Source organism: Lentinula edodes (genome assembly GCF_021015755.1).
Source record: "Lentinula edodes strain Le(Bin) 0899 ss11 chromosome Unknown C8R40scaffold_21, whole genome shotgun sequence".
Taxonomy (NCBI): domain Eukaryota; kingdom Fungi; phylum Basidiomycota; class Agaricomycetes; order Agaricales; family Omphalotaceae; genus Lentinula; species Lentinula edodes.
Window position 1 is genome coordinate 488,349 of NW_025764327.1, and position 14,004 is coordinate 502,352.

Genomic DNA, 14,004 nt, shown 5'->3' on the forward strand with positions numbered 1-14,004 from the left:
AAAGTGGATAAATTCCATTCACAATACATGTGTTTCTTCACTGGATTCTGTAAACCTTGACTTCATGCCACGCATTGCGTCAACACCTCCTGAACATACTCAGCCATGATGGAGTGTGTCACTGCAGATGGGTTTCTAGACAGTCAAAGATGGGATGAGTGATGCTACAGAGGTAAGTTCTGTTGGAATGGCAATTACCCTGGAATCCAATAAAATGTATGTTCGGGGTCGTCACATTCCCCAGTCATTGACATGTCATTCGAAAGACATGCACCAGCATTGGTATATCCAAAGGCTTCGTATCTGCGCAAGTTAGGATCCCTATACTTACTCTGAAGTTAAAAGGTGACTAACCCCGGACTACCATTTAAGACTCCATCCCAAAGCGTTTTGAAATCAACAAATGCGAAACTAAAATCGTAATCCAGATCGTTAGATATCTCGTACAACTGCGTGAACAAGGACGTCTTGTATGCATCTCCGGCGTCAGATTCCGTTCCACGCCCATAGTTGTCTACTATTAAGAAATTTTTAGCGAACACGGGGTTCGAACTGAGCTCAAGGATGGAATAGATGATGTCGGAGGCGATAGTTGTGAGGCTTGTTGGTCCCTGGTATATTTCTAAGTGAAACATTAGAGAGGTAGGTCAGTTTGAATTCAGGGAAATTGCGAAAAAGTCCTACCGTTCCTTAATTCGTAGTCACTGAACGAGATAGTTAATTACATCGACTAGGACACTGTGACATGGAATGACTTACCCCATGCCCATGAAGATCACATATAATGTGTCGTCTACGACCGATGAAGGCCGCACCCCGATATAGTTTTGGACTATTTGTGCAATAAATCTGGGCGATGTAGTAGTCACCAAGGTCAAGAGCTCACCCTGCGTCATATAATCCGGTATACCCGTGAAATCGATGTCCAAATACATATTGTGGTCCACGACGGATCCATTCACCTATGCAAAATATTGATGAATTTGAATATGCTTCTTTACAGACGAACCCCCCGAAAAAACTCACTGCCCAATCCTGCAACGAAGCATTCGCCGCAGCAGCCAGATTCTCAACCCATAGTGCACCGTTCGTGATTCGACCCCCAGCATTGGGGTTTGGAGGAGATAAAACAGGTTGCACAAGGGCAGACCCATTGAACGTGCTTCCAGATGTATACGAATCCTAGATGAGTTATGTTTAGCATTCACAGTCGAAGATCTTGAAAGAGGCATACATACACCAAATGCCACAATCGTGTTGTAGCTGGTCAAAGGCTTCAGGCCATTGTTGACGTCTGCAGGAGGTCCTGAGAGACTCCCGCAATTGGGGGATACGGCCAAGTGAACATCTGTAGTAGCTTGTCGTCGGGAGACGGCGGCTGTTGCAGAAGCCCAAAGATGAGTGATTACGAATAGGGTAATGGCAAAGCAGACCATCGCAGTAGACTTGTCTTTGTGGCTCAAACCCTCGCCAGTAGCACCATTTATAGCTTCATAACTCGCTGAAGAACCACGAAGGTATTCAATCGTGCAAGGGGGCCAAAATGACACCCAAGTACCTTCCTAGTACCAGTCTAGTTCTCTATCGGATTATCCGTGGCCGCTAATTTACCGTTTCGATTCATTTCACGCATAAATTTGGGGCCAAAATCGTCATCATAAGATATCTATGGTGCGTACCGGCGTGGTTAGTTGTGATCTTTAGACGACCGTAAGACGCATGTGTTTGTCGTTGAGTGAAAACGTAGAACTTTAATCATGAGCTGTATGGCCTGAACGACGACGACGAATAATCTGGATTCAGGGAGCTGGTAGGCTGGCTGGCCGTAGAAAATATCTTTCTGTATCGGATGTGACTTCGCAAGGGGTTGTAATCCATCCCCGAAGTAATGGCAAAATATGCATGCACTTGTTTGTATTCGCCTATCGAATATGATACGAAAATAACTCTTACGACGGAACTTGCATTGAAGGTGGTGGTATCAGCTGTCTCTTGATAGTTCCTAAGGTACTGCAAGTCCAAAATCAAGAGAATCTTTGCATCAACCTCGGGTTATCGCAGATATCCAGCAGTTTCTGCACAAGATAGAGATGTTTTAGGTAAATTACTCACGAATGGAAGAACAATCATGCCAATGGCCGTGTAGAAAGCACTTGAAATTGGACCTGTCCGAGTCTCGAGTGTACCATACAAGTTCGAGACTAGAGGACCAGCACAATCTTTACTCCCTGGTTGTAATAAGTAACCCCATTTCGCGATGATCAACACATAAAAACTGGGTAGCTATATAATGACTTGTCAGTGAACGTCATTGACAGCTTTCAAGTTATTCTTCGATGCGTAAAGAAGCCACACACGAGTATTGGGTTTGGCATGCGCAATTGGAACAAAGTGAAAAAAAGGGAGGAAAGGGGGGCAGCTTTGAACCGAATTTCCATCGGAAACCAAAATCAATCCTGTACATATGTACTCATAGTTTATATTATAATTGTACCATCAGCGAGGCATTGGATGTCGAAGTTAGACTGTAGAGCGTAGAAGAATTAGAGAGGTTGCCCTTGCCCAGAATCTTTCGAAGGGCCGACATATTGGACAGGGCAGTGTACATACTAGCAAGCGTAATTCACCGAGTTATCGCAAGGAGAAGGATACAATGTATCGAATAAGTCTTAAGGCCGGTCATGTCCATCTTCAAAAAGTTTTGGAGGTTTTGCTGACGAAGGGCAAGGGCAGATGTTTGTTTACGGGCCGTCACGAAGCTGTTGCCAAGCTCGCTCAAAATCTTGTTTTCTTACAACGACTATCAGGCAATGACAAGTCGGTTTGAGGGCCAACCTCTTCCTTCCATCCGAGAGGCTACTCAACGTATACAGTTCACGTATGCTTGACGCCGTTAGTGCTTATCACGTCTGTCTCGACACTGAGTACTGAACGACGAGCTACAAATCAAAACCTGGAACTGGATGGAATTCGTGCGCGTGTCCTCCGATATCTCATCCTTGAAGCTTCTTCTATTCCTACTCCTGCCAAGATCGTCAAAGTAATTCACTCCTGTATGGTATCGTATGAGAAATCATGCAAACTGGGGCAATCCTTCATGGATTATTTCATTCTCGCTTGCAGGTTGTTTGTGTATGTAAAGTGCCCCTCTTATAATTCAAACTAAAGATCCTGCACATCTAGTTCGCAAATTCCAAGGTCAGACACCTCGTACCTCCTCCCAGTCCAGCCGCCCTTCCTTCGATAAAGACAATGAGAAGGTGAAGTCCGAGATAGAACAAGAACAAGCCCACGCAAGCTGGGTCACTACAAAACAAGCCGTCAGTGTCATTGCACTTATTCGAATATTGAATACCGAATATTTACACTTTGTGCTGGTCTTAGGCTTTAAGACGGGACAGCTATCGATGTATGGTGAAGAGTGTCATTGATTTCAATGCATTCACACTTTTTTGATACGGTGGTTCAGCACGAAGCGGGTGGTGGCTTTACGCATTGCGCCCATATTGTGCCGGACATTTCATATTTTTCTCCCGGCGATGGTAACGAGGTTCGTCACTGAAATCCAGTTCTGTTGCATTTGCGCTCACTTGAAAATTCCATGCTCTAGAAAGAGCATCGGTCCCTTGAAGTGTTGGTTTGAAGCTTCAATACGCATTTGCACACGGTCTGGAGTCTGCCGCAGCAAGTAACATTCAGGTCCTCTGACCCCGATAATCTTCCTCTCCCTTCTCCTGAACTTCTCGCACTCCATGCAGCCTGTGCGAAGGTTGCAAATTTATCTGGTGCAGCTGAACATGTTGACAATCTCAACCTGACAATCTCAGCCGAGAGACCGAAAGCTCAACTGTATTGGTCACTGATGGTGGATCAAGTGAACTGCTCAACTATGCAATAAAGCAGAGGATGCGTCTCATTCATATAGCTATCGCTTTAGTATCTCTACCTCTTCCTTCCCTTCCCTTCCCTTCCCTTCCCTTACGAATCCATCCTTCCATATGATGATTTTATAAAGAATTGCGTTCGTTCGACTCTTGCTCCTCTTCATTGCACAATGACTAGTAGGCCTACCAGAAAATTACAAAAGCTGTACGATAGACGACCCCACCGACAAAATTTTTCCTTCGGATGGATTTGGCTGGGTGTATGCTTACGTCCACGGGGGCAGCGAGTGGAAGATTAGCATGTCTAATGACATCGTGTAGTCTCAACGGGACTGGGACAAACAGTCTTCACGTTCAAAGTGGACGTAGGACGGGTACGTCCTCCTAACTCTCACTTCTAATCGAGCTTTTGACCGTTCACAGAATCAATTGCTCACATACCAGAGTGTATCGATACGGCCGCAGCTTTATATCGTCAGGCCAGCACTACAGAGGGTGGCAACTACTTGAAGGTACGCTTCACTTAGTGCATAACTTACGACCGACTTACGGGTAGTTTCATAGGAGGGAATTCGCGAATTCTTAGCTCTGATTCGTTGAATGTACCAAAATGTGCAATTTTATGGTGATCTTTCGATGACCGTATGACGCATGTGTTTGCCATTGAGCGAATGCATCACGAGCTGAACCCCGACGAATATAGGGAGTAAGTAGAATAGCTGGCCGTAGAACATATCTGTATCGGATGTGATTTCGCAGGAGTTGAGATCGATCCCCGAAGTAATGGCAAAATATACACGCGCTTGTTTGTATTCGCTATCGAACATGATACGAAAATAGGTCTTTCTTACGACGGAACTTGCATTGAAGTCAGCTGTCTCTTGATAGTTCCTAGCGTACTGGAAGTGAAAAATAAAGAAGGAGGGTCTTTATATCAAGGGACGGTTCTCGTTGAATTTGGAGGACTGACGATGGGCAAGGCAATCGAGATGTTCGTTGCCGGGCCGTGAAGTTGTTGGTTGAGTCTCGCTCGATAGTCAACGTTCAACTGTGGTCATGAGCAAGTCTTCAGCTTCTTTTGGGATGAAGCGCCAGGCATTGCCGCCGGCAATCTTGTTTCCTCTTCAAACTTGACGAAGCGCTAGGCTTTTCTCTTACCATTGCGTTCTTTTACAACAAAAAAAAAAACATCAGAAACTTCGAACGAGCATGCTTGAGGGTCATGGTTTTGCTCCTGAAGCGGCCCGCCGTTTTCTTTCGGTGCACGAGGACAGAAAAGATTGGTTCCTCACAAACTCTCCATCCTACAGCTCAAGCCCACCTGATTCTCGGAAGAATCATATCCTCATCAGTTTGTGAATTATGGACCATATGGATTTCATTATCCAGGATACGTGAGGTATATAAGAATTTAAGCGTTTTCAAAATTTTCAGTAGTCGCTCTCGAATTCGTATCGGACCACGTACGTCTTTTTCATTGTCAATGTTTTCCGCCTATCACTGATAAAATTCGCTTTGCAGAATGCCATCGACATTCCAACTCACATGTTGGCTGCTACTTCTTGCGCACTCCACTTTTGGGCAGAGCAACACTCTCGGTTTGAGTGATGGATTCCTTTCATTCAACACATCAACCTTTGCTGTCCAATTGGTCAAAGATTCTCAAACTTTGTACTCTCTGACGACCGTTGACGGAGGTTTCAACTTCATACCTTCTGACATGATGGCAGATCGCGCGAACAACGGGAACTACCATCTTGGGGATATCACCTTTCGCGCTCGAACTGTTGGATCAACTGCTTGGACCACCGGGGATACCTCTACGAGTCGTGTTAAACTTACGGCTTCGTCCGTATCGGGTAACACACGGGCAGCTGCCAATTTAGCCCCTACTCTACCTCGAGGTTCCCTGCTGAACATTACGCGTCGATGGGTTGTCGATGATAACGTACTCCAACTTCTTTTCGACGTCACCAACTCGCAGACTTCGGCGGTCGAAATTGGTTCATTGGGCGCACCTTTGGAGTTCAACAACGTGAGTAGAGGAAAACATATATGTATTGCTTTGATGGAAATACTCCGACAGATCTTCACGGACCGTACTGCAGCTCAAACAAATACCTTATGCAGTCTTTTCGATCCTTATATCGGGCAAGATGCGGGGTAAGGTTTTGATATTCTCAAAGCAGTATTGACGCTTACACGCTCGTTTCAGATACGTTCAAGTGACCCCACTTCTAGGAACCCTTCCTCCACTTGTAGTTCTTCCTGTAGGCCAATCGCCACTCGAAGGCTGGCGGTTCCTTCCTGAATCTACCGTCCTCACACCGTTCTATCAATCTCAAACCTTCGAAGGGTTGTATGAATGGGATTTCCACACCTTAGCGTATGCAGAGGACGAATGGGCTTCTACAACTCCCTGGAACGCTCCGACGTCTTTCGTGTTGCAGCCAGGCCAGACCCGAACTTACGGTCTTCAATTCCGAGTCGCACCGTCGATTCGAGAAATTGAATCGACAGTTGCATCTACTGGTCAACCCGTAGCCGTGACTATTCCTGGAACCATTCTTCCTGCTGATCAAATCGGGAAAGTCTTCCTAAATACGAACACCACTGTCGCAAATATCACTGTCAGTCCAGCTGGCGCATTGACCTGGGCTACTAACACTGATGCTCTAACGGCTGGCTGGCTTGGATACACTATCACCCCCCACACCTGGGGACGATCTCGTCTTTCCGTGACTTATTCAGACGGGAGGTTACAAACGATTCACTATTATGTCACTAAAGGTGCAACTGCGGCTCTCGACGATCTCGGTACTTTCCTTACTACGTCGCAGTGGTACACCAACACGTCGGACCCATTTCATCGTGCGCCGTCAGTCATTAGCTACGATCGTTCAGTTAATGCACAAGTGACCAACGATCCTAGGTAAGATGTCGCGTATTATTCCTTTTCTAAATCGGCAATCGATGCGATTTTCTCAGAGTTTGGATCGGTGGACTGGGAGATGAAGCAGGCTCTGGATCTTGGTTGGCTGCTGCCATGAAACAATTTGTACAACCCGATGCAGCTGAAGTCGCTAAATTGGAGCAGTTTGTCAACCAGACATTATGGGGAACTATACAGAACAGGAATAACGGTATGCTTTCACATTTTTCATCTCTAATTCCCATGTTAACACTACAATTTTTGTTTCGCAGCGACCGTTAAAATGGTAAGTGGGATCAAGAAAGATTTCATGTTCTGCTATCTCAATTTCATTTTATAGTCGGTATTCTTCTACCAACCTAATTTAGTTCCAAATTACGTGTATCCGTCGAACGAAGATTGGACTGTTTGGTGGTCCTGGAATCAAGCCTCTGCTTGGGCAACCGGAAGAGGATACGACTATGTACACGTCACAGCCGCATACTGGGCAATGTACCGCGTTGCTCGCAACTATCCCAGTCTCGTTTCAGTACACGATTGGCAATGGTATCTCAATCAAGCCGTCCTCACTGTCGCAACATTGACCGACGGACAGGTCGGGTATGCTGACGATGGGCTGATGGGGGAGACTGTCATCCACTATTTGCTGAATGATCTTCAGAGGGAGGGATTGACTGCGAACGCTACATTGGTTCAGAGTAAAATGAAATCTCGGTGGCAGATTTGGTCTACTGAAAGATATCCGTACGCGATTCTATTCAAGATTACCAACATTGCATTCTGCTTACTATGTCCAGATTCGGGTCTGAAATGGCTTGGGATTCTACCGGACAAGAAGGTGTCTACATATGGTCAACATTCTTTAATGATAGCGTCACCGCTCTCAACGCCCTCAACTCCATTATCGCATACCAGCCTGTGGTCGCACATTGGGGGTACAACGGCAATGCCCGTCGCTACTGGTGCGTCCTAGTAGGGTCATAGTCATATTTTTATAACAAAACCTGCAGGGACAATATCTACGGAGGAAAGCTTATGCGTATTGAGCGACAGATTCATCATTATGGTAGTGGCTTGAATGCGCTTCCCTTGATAGAATCATTTGAAGCCAATCCTACGGACTACTACCTTCTCCGAGCTGGATTCGGCGGTCTCAGCGGGCCTCTATCCAATATCGACGAAGAAGGATTCGCATCAGCCTCATTCCACTCCTTTGCAGATACCCTGGCCTGGGATGCTTACTCCGGAGATTATGGACCCAACTTCTCTGGTCATTCCATGGGCATGGGCACCTTCATCATCAACCACCCAGACTTTGGTTGGCAAGCATTCGGCGGTAACATAGTTGCTACATCCCCTGCTGTCCAAGTCCAGATCAAGGACTCCGTTCGCCGAAGAGTCTTCATTGCGCCTTTGGGTGCCCTGCTCTCTCTTGATTCCGGTGCCTTCTCTACGATCAGCTACAATCCAACTGCGAAGACGGTCACTGTGACGATTACACCGGTGGCAGATGGTACCACTGGTGCTGCCAGTGCTCCAGTGGGGAGATTAGTAATTGCTCAATCAGCGCCTGTTGCTGGTGTAGGACTTTTGAAGCCAACGAGTTCTTTGGCCACGGATGCGGGTGCATTTGTAATTCCCTTCACAAACGGTGTCGGCACGGTAACCCTTTCATAAACGAATCTGAAATAACAAAGTACAAGTATTTTCAAAAAAACAATTGATGGTCCGCATAAGTTACAAAGTACATCTTGCCATAGGCTGCTTTAAGGACAATAAAATTGCTGTGTTGAACCAAATGTATCGACGATTCAAATGTCAAATGAATTCATTGCGCTCCTTGGGCACTTGGCGACAACATTGTTGATGGGTTCAAGTCTCCTTATGGTTGGACAGCAACTTTGTACCTATTACTGAATACCTATTTGAACAAGGACACACCCCGCGTTTTTGTCTTTAAACAATGTGCATTATATTCTTTCTATGCTGCTTCTGTTCAGACAACGTTCATTTTATCCGCTAGCTCTATGTATAAAAAGTTCATACTTTGCTACCTCCCCTACACCGCTCAGTTGTTTTGCCACTCCCAGTATGTCCCTCACCGTCAAGTATTCCAAGTCTCTCGGTTGCTGAAATAAATTACAGACTGTTATGCTCACCATACAGAACCTCCCTGTCGAGCTGCTGACAAAAATTTTTCGCTCTAGTTGGCTGGAATCAGACTTCTCTGTGACTCTCAACAGTGTCAGAGGATTAGTTACTCAGACCAAAGAGATATCTGGTACATGCTCGACATGGCGCGCAATCGTATGCTCTGATCCGGTCTTTTGGTCTTCATTCGACTTGGACCTCTCATGTATGACAAGTGTTGAGCAGGCCATTCTTCTCAATTTGTTCCTTTCCCGCTCCGGTACCGCGGCAGGATTACGCCTGAATATTATCTATGCGTCTCCTAAATACCCCAACTCAAGTGAACTAGAGGGCGCACAACTCGCAGTGCTCGATCTCCTACTCGACCAGTCCAGTAGATGGCGAGATGTTCGTCTCGACATTGCACCCGAGGTGTTTGCTCATGTGGTCTCCCGACTGACTTTGCGTCCAAAACCTACTTATGGTTACTTTCCGAACCTTGAATTTCTGGATACCCAAGACCAAGAGAGCACTGCTGACGATTACGAAGAACCGGGCTCCAACGACAGCCTGTTCCACATCTTTCATCGCTGTCCTGCGTTGAAGCGCTTGTGTGCTCACGATGCATGGGCGGGAGATCCAATTGACTATTCCCACTTGACGAGCTTGGATCTTATCAGTTATCGGGGAAAGTCTCTTTCGTCACTTCTCTCGCGGTGCCCACACCTCCGACAATTTTCGATTGCATACTGTATCATACCGGATATAGGACATGAAGAGATTGGTCCATGGTCGGAGATCAACCCGTTTTATCACCTGAATCTCGTTTCGTTATCTCTTCCAATATATCACCAGTTCGGATGTGAGATATGGGAAGACGTGCGGTTCCCGTCTTTGCACACACTCAAGATCGACCAAGTTGAGCGGTCAGGGAACGAAATTCCAGAGCTTCTTGCGATGCTGAGAAAGTCAGGATGCTCCTTGCGGACGTTGGAACTGGGGGACATATCCTCGAATGTCTTTGAGAAACTCCTCTCAAATGCGCCCCACCTCCAATCTTTAACCTTGATGCCCCATTATACTACCTCCAACTTGCATATTCATCCGATGAAGTTTAAACCTTTGTTCGGAAAAGATTTTCGAGTTCCAGCCCCCATGCTTTCGTCCCTAACGCTGCAATTCAGGAATGCCAGTTTTACCACCATCGTTAAAATGGCTATGCATGTTCGTGATCTAGTAATCTCTCGACGTAAAAATCCGGAGACAACCTATGTCATTATCAAGGTCGAACTCATAAATAGAGGTCAAACTGAAATAATTGCAACGGTGGCTTCCTTTTATAAAGTCATTGTGTCTGTTTCAATTGTCTCTTCCTGGGATTGCTTTACTCTTGAACTAGACTTAGGAAAGGAAGACAAGAGAAGAGATACAATTAGAGACTGATTGGAGAAAGTGATAACTTGTTTTAACATTGTATTTGTGGTAGATGTGACAGTGAAACAATGCATCGTGAGTATAGAATTACATTCAAGAGTCATCCTTTTCTTTCTCGTTGCGTATTTCATGAGCTATGGCTTTTTCGTGTGCGCGCTGACCAAGAGTCGGGGTCCACGAGGTAGAATTCCAGGGCTTGACCCCAGATCTATACATCTCATCGACCTCCTCCAGAGTCAGACCTTTCGTTTCCGGAATAAAGAAAAACACGTAGATAAAGGCGACGACTAACATCCCGCAGAAAATGAGGAGGATGAGAGGGCCAATACTACAAGAATGAATGATAATAATCAGCAAGTTTCGTGGAAATTATGTCGTTCGACTCACTCCGCGGCGATCTTCGGTGCAAAGAAACTCAACAAGAAGTTCCAGACCCAGTTTGTTGCACTTCCAAGAGCGATGGCTTTTGGTCGAATACGCAGAGGGAAGGATTCACCGAGATAGACCCATCTGTTCAGGACGAAAGGTGTGAGTATAAAGATACGACCAATCCAAAGGGGAAGGCGTACGGAGTGGGTCCCCAGAACATGGAGAAACCGAACACATGCAGCACGGCAAATGCAATGAGCACATCTCCTCCTTGCTTATTGCGGGGAGTCAAATCGTTGAGGGGCGTATTTGCTGGGGCGAGCGTGAAGTGACCACTGAGTCCAGCCTAATGTGCCCGTAAATTGATTTGAGTTATGAGAGTTATAGGATATGCACTAACGATAAGGGCGCAAACAGCCTGCCATGCAGCGCCTATGAGCAGTAAGCGACGACGGCCGACCCTCTCGATAGCCCACTAATATGAAACTTCTGTGAATAAGATGTGAGAAGGCGAAGTCAAGCAACAGCTTACCAGTGCGGGAACTGTTCCTGCAACTGATACTGCACCGAGGATCACTTGAATCACATATGGAGACAGCTGCGTTCCAGCAGATTGGAAGAATGTATCACCATAGTAGTCTAAGAAAAGACAATAAATTACTGTCCATCTAAGCGTGACATTGATACTCACAGTAGAAATTTTGACCATTGAGCTGCTGTAGGAATTGAAGCATCATTCCATTCACGACTCGCTTCCACAATCCGTTCACGGGAGAGAAACACTCCAGCCACGTCGCCTTGCCGCCTTCATTCTCGGCACTGATAGCATATTGCAATTCATCAACAAGCTCGTCAACTAGGGGATCGTCAAGCGGGACACCGTTAAGTTGGGAGATGACCACGCAGGCTTCTTCCCGTTTTCCAATGCCGAGAAGATGTCGTCTAGTATCAAAATTAAGTATCCGTAGTGGAAGACGCTCTAATGCGACGTACGGTGATTCCGGGAGGAAGAAGATCCCAGAGAGAAGGATAGCACCCCAGACTAACTGAAGGCCCACCGGTATACGCCAAGAAGCAGCGCCTCCAAGCGCATGGGTACCAAGATCGAAAACATAACTCAAGAAGATACTAGTATAAGGATTAATGGAGGTTCGTTTATTTGAGCTGTCTTGAACATACCCCGTAATGATCTGGACCTGGTACAGCACGAGGAGCGTTCCTCTGAGAGCTTTGGGAGCAGTTTCTCCATTATAGAGTCTGGAACAAATTGATCTACAGCGTCAGATGAGACGCTCATGAGAATGAGTCCGGTTCACGCACGGCACAACAGCTAGTTGAATAAGACTATTATTAGCTTTCCTGGTCCAGATAACTGTAGAAAAGTCGACATACCGGACATCGCCCCAACCCCAAGACCAGCGATAAAACGACCGATTGTGATTTGCACTATGGAATCAATGGTGGCTGTTTGAATGGCGACGCCGATGGTGAAGATGGCTGCCCATATGAGGATAGTAGGTCGACGGCCGAAACGATCAGCTGTGAAAGCTTGTCCCAGGGCGCCACTACAATTATCTGAGCATTTACCCGTCGATCATACGGGATTCGAGGGGCTTACACGAAGGTACTAGGAGGTTATCAGGATATCAGAATCACCAATCCAGCTTTTTTAAAGTTATGACGTACCCAGCGGACAAAAGGGAGGTAATTATCGATTGACGAGAACTGGAAAGCGTAAATGATCCATCAGGATTCTCTTGACCGAATCGCTGTACGAAATCGGGCATGACCAGAAGTCCCTGGAAAACTGGTCAACAATATAGTTAATGTCACGAAAAACAGAAAACGTACTGATATGACACCAATATCATATCCGAAGAGAAAGCCTAAAGGGCATTGATCTCTCAGTATTCAACAAGATACTCATTATGGGGGATTATCTCACCGCCTGTGAACGCGACGACATTAGCTTAAGAAGTAGGACGAAAAATATTGAGTAAAATTCACCAAACGCGACGAAAAATGCGAGGACAATCGCCCTTCTGTTCGTTGGAACCGCCGCCATGGCTAGTTCAATTTCTCTTTGTCCCGAAAACGAAGGAGTGTTCTTGGGAAGAAGAATTGAGAACCACGAATGACGTGAGAAGTATCATAGTTGGGCTTTTAAAGGATTGCGAAGGGAGGCCGATTATTCATTCAATGCATCAACTCAGAAGCTGCAGGTGATGAAGAGTGGATTCCTGTAATCAATAGGCGGCCCGGGAAATATGAGAAGGAGTCGCTATGAGTATGATGCGACTGGGGAAAGAATACTATCAGATGTTACCTGGTGTTTAGTATGTTCAGGAACATTAAGGTGGAGAAGCTCGGAAGCCTCGCAGAATTTAGTAGAGAATTCTCAGCGGACCGGGCATTGATAAAAGAACACGATCCAGTTGCGATCCAGGCGAAATTGGAACAAGAATTGCGATTTCACACCAGAAGGAGAAAAAATTCCGCTCGACGGAATTACCAAAATTCAGTGTAACTGATATATCATGTGACCGGCGATATACCCGATATAGTTTATCCGCGGTCACATGATATATCAGTTACGCTGAATTGTTACGATTCCGTCGAGCGGAATTTTTTCTCTTTCCGGTGTGTTTTCCAGGATTCTCCCGTTAGTCGTTCGACAGGTCCGCTCGAAAGATAACTGGTGCAGTCCTGTCGCTTTCTATGTGAGTTGACCGATAACCACGTACAATGAAGCAAGCAGGCAGCAGAGGTAATTCTGATGGAGGTAGGTGTGAATGTGCGGGAAGAAAGGGAGCACATGGTTGTGCGCACCGTGTTTCCCGTTACTCCGCATTGGAAAGTGATTCCCCATACACTGTCTATATGGATTTTCATATTCCCCTCCTACGCTACAACGATCCTATCTAGCACAGCTTCTGCAACCTTCTACCATTCAGAACGAACCTACCTAAGTCAAAGCTGGTTATATCAAATCTAATTGATGAACAAAAATGACAGTGCATTTTCCGCATCGATCTTTCCCATACAGGCGCCTCAGTGTTGCCGCAGATTCAATGCTTGTGCAAGTCAGCGTGAAGCTTCGACAAAAGGTTGACTGTTTGGGAGCATGTCCGGGGCGGTAAGCCGGTTTTCTTCTGTCGCCGGCAGCGGTGACACTGACAGTGAGAAATTAAGCAATTGCGAGAACGATAAGGTGGTCCTGATTCATCGTGTTCATTCCTCTCAACAATGCCATTG

General features: G+C 46.1%; 5 protein-coding genes across 5 annotated transcripts; 2 read left to right on the forward strand and 3 right to left on the reverse strand.

Moving 5' to 3' along the window:
- Positions 1–29: 29 nt before the first annotated feature.
- On the reverse strand, positions 30–1,595 carry C8R40DRAFT_318567 (uncharacterized protein). The gene is made up of 8 exons (XM_046234689.1): positions 1,239–1,595; positions 1,027–1,182; positions 887–962; positions 760–832; positions 685–704; positions 355–622; positions 199–303; positions 30–135 (listed from the first exon to the last, which is right to left on the reverse strand). Exons 1-8 carry the CDS (start codon positions 1,434–1,436, stop codon positions 63–65), a joined length of 969 nt encoding a protein of 322 aa, XP_046085537.1. The 5' UTR covers positions 1,437–1,595; the 3' UTR covers positions 30–62.
- Positions 1,596–2,024: 429 nt separating this feature from the next.
- C8R40DRAFT_1265762 (uncharacterized protein) lies at positions 2,025–4,548 on the reverse strand (the record flags this gene model as incomplete). Its single annotated transcript, XM_046233921.1, has 13 exons — positions 2,025–2,075; positions 2,113–2,283; positions 2,495–2,609; positions 2,816–2,856; positions 2,954–3,051; positions 3,215–3,306; positions 3,369–3,401; positions 3,591–3,759; positions 3,815–3,887; positions 3,947–4,067; positions 4,155–4,188; positions 4,322–4,370; positions 4,435–4,548. The coding sequence occupies 13 exons, from the start codon at positions 4,546–4,548 to the stop codon at positions 2,025–2,027; spliced, it is 1,161 nt and encodes a 386-aa protein (XP_046085538.1).
- Positions 4,549–5,406: 858 nt separating this feature from the next.
- C8R40DRAFT_1194962 (uncharacterized protein) lies at positions 5,407–8,702 on the forward strand (the record flags this gene model as incomplete). The annotated part of the gene is made up of 8 exons (XM_046233074.1): positions 5,407–5,919; positions 5,971–6,047; positions 6,100–6,816; positions 6,873–7,027; positions 7,089–7,093; positions 7,157–7,560; positions 7,614–7,778; positions 7,827–8,702. 8 exons carry the CDS (start codon positions 5,407–5,409, stop codon positions 8,491–8,493), a joined length of 2,703 nt encoding a protein of 900 aa, XP_046085539.1. The 3' UTR covers positions 8,494–8,702.
- C8R40DRAFT_319077 (uncharacterized protein) lies at positions 8,703–10,431 on the forward strand. The gene is made up of 2 exons (XM_046234690.1): positions 8,703–8,905; positions 8,962–10,431. Exon 2 carries the CDS (start codon positions 8,968–8,970, stop codon positions 10,387–10,389), a length of 1,422 nt encoding a protein of 473 aa, XP_046085540.1. The 5' UTR covers positions 8,703–8,905; positions 8,962–8,967; the 3' UTR covers positions 10,390–10,431.
- Positions 10,432–12,911, reverse strand: C8R40DRAFT_319133 (general substrate transporter). The gene is made up of 14 exons (XM_046234691.1): positions 12,757–12,911; positions 12,601–12,635; positions 12,436–12,548; positions 12,368–12,376; positions 12,142–12,314; positions 12,070–12,079; positions 11,929–12,006; positions 11,743–11,877; positions 11,441–11,691; positions 11,282–11,388; positions 11,150–11,224; positions 10,950–11,095; positions 10,768–10,890; positions 10,432–10,708 (listed from the first exon to the last, which is right to left on the reverse strand). Exons 1-14 carry the CDS (start codon positions 12,812–12,814, stop codon positions 10,474–10,476), a joined length of 1,548 nt encoding a protein of 515 aa, XP_046085541.1. The 5' UTR covers positions 12,815–12,911; the 3' UTR covers positions 10,432–10,473.
- Between the last annotated feature and the right edge of the window lie 1,093 nt (positions 12,912–14,004).

Coding starts and splice junctions, on each gene's coding strand:
- C8R40DRAFT_318567 (XM_046234689.1), bottom strand. CDS start 1,436: ATGGTCTGCTTTGCCATTACCCTATTCGTAATCACTCATCTTTGGGCT. Junction 1,183..1,238: donor ACACGATTGTGGCATTTGGT/GTATGTATGCCT, acceptor TAACTCATCTAG/GATTCGTATACATCTGGAAG. Junction 833..886: donor ACCGGATTATATGACGCAGG/GTGAGCTCTTGA, acceptor TTGCACAAATAG/TCCAAAACTATATCGGGGTG.
- C8R40DRAFT_319077 (XM_046234690.1), top strand. CDS start 8,968: ATGCTCACCATACAGAACCTCCCTGTCGAGCTGCTGACAAAAATTTTT.
- C8R40DRAFT_319133 (XM_046234691.1), bottom strand. CDS start 12,814: ATGGCGGCGGTTCCAACGAACAGAAGGGCGATTGTCCTCGCATTTTTC. Junction 12,636..12,756: donor CGCATTTTTCGTCGCGTTTG/GTGAATTTTACT, acceptor AATGCCCTTTAG/GCTTTCTCTTCGGATATGAT. Junction 11,878..11,928: donor CAGGTCCAGATCATTACGGG/GTATGTTCAAGA, acceptor TCCTTATACTAG/TATCTTCTTGAGTTATGTTT.